Raw genomic sequence first — 6,997 nt, forward strand, 5'->3', positions numbered from 1 at the left:
GAGACTCTGTCTCAAAAAAAAAAAAAAAAAAAAACTGGCAACAAGCTACTTTTAGTACCCCTTCTTTGAGAAACCCAAATTTTTCAAGCTTAATTTCAGTTTAAATGTACTTTTAAATGTATCTTTTGGTTAATTTAGAATTTGCAGTTTTAAAATTTGTAATAACAGAAGCAGTGGCAGACAGTAGTTCAGTTATTAATCCTATGATAATGTAAATTGCTAATGTTAATTATTATTTCAATTAGATATACCTTGAAAGGGCAAAGAGTCCTATGAATTAGCTATGTTAAGTGAATTATAAATTACACTTAAGCCATAGTTTTCTTTTCAGTGAATATCTAAAGATATTGTAGTTTGAAATAGTTTTGTATGTACGTTTGCATCCTGATTTCTATAAATATACATATATTTACTTAAAGTACTATATTTTCCTGTACCATTAATTATTAATTTCATTTTAGACAAATGTATACTATTCTGTCATATGGATGTATCAAAATTTGACTGTTTCCCTATTCTTAGACATTAATTTTTTTCCAAATTTTTTTTATATTCTATTTAAATAATAAAGAGCTATTAATACTTTTAAAAGCAAGTTCCTTTGGAGTAAGTCTCCATTTGATTTGCTTCCAATCATATATATGAATTAAATTTGGGACCTTGAGATGGTCCGCCAAAATGGATAGAGACAGTCATTGATGCAATTTGAGATTTAGAATATGGTCGACTATATTTAGGTTTAGATAATGGCTTTCCTGAAAATTGGAAAATTCTTTATGTTTGTTGCTCCCTGAAATATGTATGAAGAATACTAGACATTCTACACAATTTGATTTCCTACACTGAAGTTAAGTATTAGGAAAACAAGTTAGCCTGTTTGATTAGTTTGGAAGTAGTCAGGACTCAATTTCTAGAATCTAGAGAGAAGGTTTGTGTTTAAGGAAAAGTTGGTGGAAGGTGACAGAATCCTCTTGTAAAGGCTTTGTTTGAATAACTGGCTTGCAACAAAAGCTAAGAATACTTTCTAAGAACTACTTAGTGTGAATCACTTCCTCTAAGGAAAATACTTAGTCTGAATTACTTCCTATTTTTGATAATTACTAAAGTGTATACAACTAATAATTGAGGAAATGAGGTACATAATTTTCATATTTTTGTATATGATTTTAAGTTATAAAATTATAAAGTGATTTCTAACATTTAATGATAATATTGACCATGTATCAGACACTGACTCTAAGCACTTTATAGGTGTTGACTCATTCATTCCTTATAATAATTATCTTTCATAAATTAATAGTTAAATACTATTATTATTCTTATTTTACGGATGAGGAATATGGGGCACAGAGCAGCTAAGTAGCTTGCCCATAGTCATCCAGTTAGTAGTGGAAATGACAGGATTTGAACCTGGGTCATCTGCCTCCAAAACTCATACTTTTAAACACTGTAGTGGTTAATGTTTATACCTAGCTGTGTTAAATAAAGGATTGTTTTACTGAAAACATAATAGTTGGAAAAATGATGTTAGTTTCCTGTCAAAAATTGGGGAGTAAAATTAGAAAGAAATTAATCGGCCAACGAAAAATATTTAGAAAAAATTAACCGGGCATTGTGGCGCATGCCTGTAGTCACAGCTACTCGGAAGGCTGAGGCAGAAGGATCACTTGAGCCCAGGAGTTTGAGGTTGCTGTGAGCTAGGCTGACGCCACTGCACTCATTCTAGCCTGGGCAAAAGAGTGAGACTCTGTCTCAAAAAAAAAAAAAAAACAATTGGGGAGTAACCTGGAACCATTCATTTTTCACTGATTTCAGGCAAAATATATTGGAGAAAATAAAATACCTGTTTATAATTGGTCTAAAATTATAACATAAAGGGAAATATCCTGCCCACCAAAAGCTATTCAGTGCCTTTATTGTTTTGGAACACTATGTTCATCTACTGACAGTTGTTCTTTAACAACTAACTCCCATGATCTCATGTTTTTTTTCTTTTCTTTTCTTTTTTGATTTATTAGGTCCTTACAACTGCTTTTACATACCATCTCTTTCTTGTTATACATTGCTATGCTTACTTAGCCCTGTTTACTTGCAGAAGAGTAAACAGAATTGTGCCAGTCTCTGGGAGGGATGGATGGAGAAGAGAAAGGCTAAAATTAGCTAAGTTTTTAGGTAAAGGAGAAATTTTGGAGGAGTGGGAAGGGAAGATACATTCTGTTAAAAGAATGGAAATCCTGCATAATGGTGGGGAATCTTGATTTATAGAGATCAAGTGAATTGAAAAGGACAAAATAATCTGATAGCAAGGAGTGGTAATTTAAAACAACACAACAAATAAAAGATAGAAATACAAAAATATCTGTTCACCAGACCCAGAGAATAGAATGATGTTAAGAAGTAGAAATAGAACTAGAGGAAAACCAAATACGACATGTTCTCACTTATAAGTGGGAGCTAAAGGATGGGTATGCCCGACCATAAAGTGTAATGGACATTGCAAACTATTACAAGAAGGAGGGAGGTTGGGAGGGGGTGAGGCATAAAAATTTACCTATCAGGTACAATGTACACTATTCTGGTGACGAGTACACTAAAAGCCCTGACTTCAGCATGATACAATTCATCCTTGCAACAAAAAACACTTGTACCCCCTTAATCTATTGAAATATTTTTTTTATAAAAGAAATAGAACTGGAGTGCTGAGGGGGGCTGTTAGAGTTGTTGTTCTGAAAGTGGAGGGTTTGATTATAAAAGGGCAATGTGAAGGGTAAGACAGCTGTTAAGAGGGAGTAAAAAGATGAGTGTTCCGTAAAATCTCAACATTGTACAAGTATCAGTGACGTATTAGATATACCCTCACTAGGTGACTCTCAGGAAATGAGGCAACTTTCTGTGGACCTTGTGATAATTCTCATTAATTTATATTAACTTAGGTAACTCATTAGGTATCTACTTTTATGCTATTCTATTGCCTTTAAAAATTTCTTCAGTGTTGGGGAATGCATAATGTATACCCTTGAAAAAGGAAATAAGAGTGAAGTGGCATGGAGGTGGCAGGCAAGGGACCTGGTACCAGAATAAAACTGAGTGCTTATGTATTATTAATATAATATAGAAGGTCCCATGTAATAAATTTATCCTCGGGCTTAGTTACAGCAAAAGTCTTTCTCTACATGAACTGCATGCTTGTTGCTATTGGCCTATGAGGAAAATGAGACTATGGACATTTCTTTTTTTGTCTTATTTGTTGGAAAACTCTGCATTCAACTGCAATAATTTACACATTCAAAATGCCTAGAATCAATAGGATTTTTATTCTCCTCCTCCCTCCTAGATATTTTAAAATTTCAAAACTTATATTTGGGGTTAATTATATTAATCCACCTCAAATCCTTTTAAACGAGAGAGTTATAAATCTTACACACACACACACACACACACACACACATACACACACACACCCCACCCCCAACCTTCTGCATGTTTTAGTGGCCTGCATGGTTCCTGCTAGCTTTGCACATGTATTTCTCAGGCTACCTACCTGTTGTGAAATATTCTTCTTTGTGCTTCAAAATCAAGATATCTCTTGCTGTTTATTTTAACTAATTTTCATTTGTTTAAATGCTTTGAATGGGAGATGATACAAGTGTGTCTTATCCAGGATTCCATACCCCTTAAGGGATGGCCCATCTAGAACTGTCATTAGTTATTCCTGAGCAAACTGCTCTGCCCTCCAAAGCAGACGTGATAGTTTAAAAACTGTGTTGTATATTGTGGTGTACAGTTTTATTGGCAGTAGTTTATTTATGAATGTTCTTTTATTCAACAAATGTTGAGCATCTGCTGAGTGCTGGGCATTCTTCTGTGTGTTGGGTGAAAAAGCTAAGTGAGGTCCCTGCTCAGTGGAGCTACATCCTTACATATGTGGTTGGTGGCAGGGTGTGGACAGGCAATTAAAAAAGTGAGATGAATTTAGATAATGACAACAGCTATGAAATAATAAAACAAGATGGTATGATTAGAGAGAGTGGGAGTAAGTGAGTAAGACTCACCAAGCAGAGGACATTTTATCAGGGAGATCTGAACGATAAAATACATTAAATATAGACTTTTTAGGTAATTTAAGAGGCTAAGAACTTGTTAATAGTTTGAATTCCCCAAATCATAATCTTTATAAAAAGTGCTCGTGTATGAAGATTTAAACTGAGCATTCACATTTATTCAGAATTTGAAAAAATTTTCAAATATTTTATTTGACTAAAAATGATAACTTTGGAAGTATGGCTATTGTATTTTAAAAGCCATAGTAATATTTTTTTATCTTGACTTATGCGATTAAGAAAAACAAATTGTAGTTTTTAGTCATCTATCAGACTCCTAGAAATGTTTGCATTATATTCTTTATGTTAGCAAATATAGTTCTGATGAATAAGTGATACAATAATGCAAGTAGCTTGTAACTGATTTTCCCTCTCCTTTTAAAGAAATTGATCACCCATGAGAAGTTTGAAAGTGCATGTGAAGAACTAAATAATGCATTACTTCGGGAACAGCAGGCACAAATGCTATTGAATGAACAAGCGCAACAACTACAGGAATTGAATTATAGACTTGAATTGCACTCCAGTGAGGAGGCTGACAAAAACCAAACTCTTGGAGAAGCTGTTAAGGTAGGAGAACTTCTGTCTCATACTGGCTTATTTCCCCCTTGTATGGATCTTAGAAGGAATCATACGTATCTTCCGAATAGGGAAGATATCCCAAGATGTGAAATTTGATTCTGTAAGAGTTTATGAGGATGGAATAAAACATGATTCTTGGACCTTATTACAAGCATGCATTCACATATATTGAAAATGTACAAGTAGGCTTTACTTGCTGGTTGAAAGCAAAGTGGGAATCTTTCCCAGTAATTATTTTCTTTTATCTTCCTTCTATTTTTTTGTTTTTTTTGTTTTTAATTTATTTTTCTTTATTTTTTTAAAGAGACAGAGTCTTGTTCTGTTTCCCAGGCTGGAGTGCAGTGGCATAATCATAGCTCACTGCACCCTGGAACTTCTGGGTTCAAGTGATCCTCCTGCCTCAGCCTCCTAGGTACCAGGACTACAGGCATGCACCACCATGCTTGGCTAATTTTTTTTTTATGGAGATAGGGTCTCGCTGTGTCACCCAGGCTGGCCTTGAACTCCTGGCTTCAAGCGAGCCTCCCTCCTCAGCCTCCCAAAATGCTGGGGTTACAGGTGTGAGCCACTGCACCTGGCCTATCTTCCTTGTTTCTTCTTCTTTTTAGTTCTTTTCCTTTTCTTGTTTTTTGCCTTCTGGATGTTGGAAACTCCATGTATCTTTTGGAAGGTTTTGGGGTCTGGGTTTCTCTGATTCTTACATAAGTGCTTATTTTAGAGAGAAGAGAGGTTTAGTTACAAAAAGTTTTTCTCCCTATCTTATTATGTTTGTGGCAAAGATATTTGGAAGAAAAAAGAGAAGTTATTATATAATCTAAAAGTGGTCATTTAGAAAACTTTATTAATGGATTTAGGGCTATAGTATTTTCTGGAAATGTTGGCTGCAAATGATAATAGAATTCTAGTTTTTGATTATAATACTTGTGCATTTTTCACTAGTGAGATTGTATACACTGAAATGTTACTAAATCCAAGGAGACCAAAGTGATATAGTCTGTGTATCAGGTACCATAGTTAATACTGTAAACTAACACAGAGTTGGTATATAACTTAAAAAAATATAATGGTGACTCATGCCTGTAATCCTAGCACTCTGGGAGGCCGAGGCAGGAGGATTGCTTGAGGTCAGCAGTTCAAGACCAACCTGAGCAAGGGCGAGACCCCATCTCTACCAAAAAAAAAATAGAAAAAATTAGCCAGGTGTGTTGGCACATGCCTGTAGTCCCAGCTACTCTGGGAGGCTAAGGCAGGAAGATCGTTTAAGCCCAGGAGTTTGAGGTTGCAGTGAGCTGTGGTGATGCCACTGCATTCTACCTGGGGTGATGGAGTGAGTCTCTGTCTCAAAAAAAAAAAAAACTATATTTTTAAATTTCTAAATACTATTACTACTGATAATAAAATAGCCAAAATTTATTGTTTACTTCCTGTGTGCCAGACACTATGCTAAATACTTTATAAACAATTACCTAATATAATCCTCACACAAACTCTATGGGGTTATTAATGTTTTGTAAGTGAGAAAACTGAGATAGAGGTTGCATAACTTGTACAACCACAACTAAGTGATAGATCTAGGGAGTCAGATTTCACATCTGCCTTCCTAACAACCACATTATATATACTATCGATATTGATAGCATACATGTGGCAGGCTCTGTGTTACTGCTTCTACATGAATTATCTTATTTCATTATCAACCCTGTGAGATAGGTACTATTATTTCCATTGTGTTTTGAAGAAATTGAGAGAGTTCATTTGACTTTGCCCAGGTTCTCCTGCCCTATAAATGTTGAAACTGGGATTTAGTTTTTAGAAAAATAAGGAAATATTGAAATCTAAAAGAAGAAAAATAAATGAATTTAAAGAGGAAAATATCGATGTCCTTAAAGAAGAAGAAAAAACTCCCAGGATACTACTAATATTTTGGAGTATACTATTCCAGATATATGTATTAAATTGAACCATTTGAAATTGCAGCTTTTATATGTGAAAAACAGACAAATGCCAGCAATTTCAAATGGTTCAACCTAATGTATATCATTTTTCTTACATAAGTGAAAACATGGTTAGATATTGCTTCGTAAATTATTTGTGTCGCTTAGTAATAGACTGTGAGCATTCTTACTTCCTAACTGATGTGATTCTATAATGTCGATCTTTTTTCTTTTTTTACTTTTTTTCTACACAAGTTAGTATAGATGAAAAAATATGAAAACTAAAATAATCCCAGATCATACAACCAGACATATCTACCATTAAAGTTTTGATGTGTTTAATCCAGACTTTATATTTTACAAATATAGAAATATAACCAA

General features: G+C 34.2%; 1 protein-coding gene across 1 annotated transcript in view; it reads left to right on the forward strand.

Annotated features, from left to right (window-relative positions):
* CCDC171 (coiled-coil domain containing 171) overlaps window positions 1-6,997 on the forward strand; it is a 382,203-nt gene that overhangs the window by 157,904 nt on the left and 217,302 nt on the right. Inside the window, exon 21 of the mRNA XM_012665015.1 lies at window positions 4,485-4,670. Coding sequence (XP_012520469.1) covers window positions 4,485-4,670 — 186 coding nt within the window. The remainder of the gene's footprint in view (window positions 1-4,484; window positions 4,671-6,997) is intronic.

Source organism: Propithecus coquereli, unplaced genomic scaffold (genome assembly GCF_000956105.1).
Source record: "Propithecus coquereli isolate 6110/MARCELLA unplaced genomic scaffold, Pcoq_1.0 Scaffold95, whole genome shotgun sequence".
NCBI lineage: Eukaryota > Metazoa > Chordata > Mammalia > Primates > Indriidae > Propithecus > Propithecus coquereli.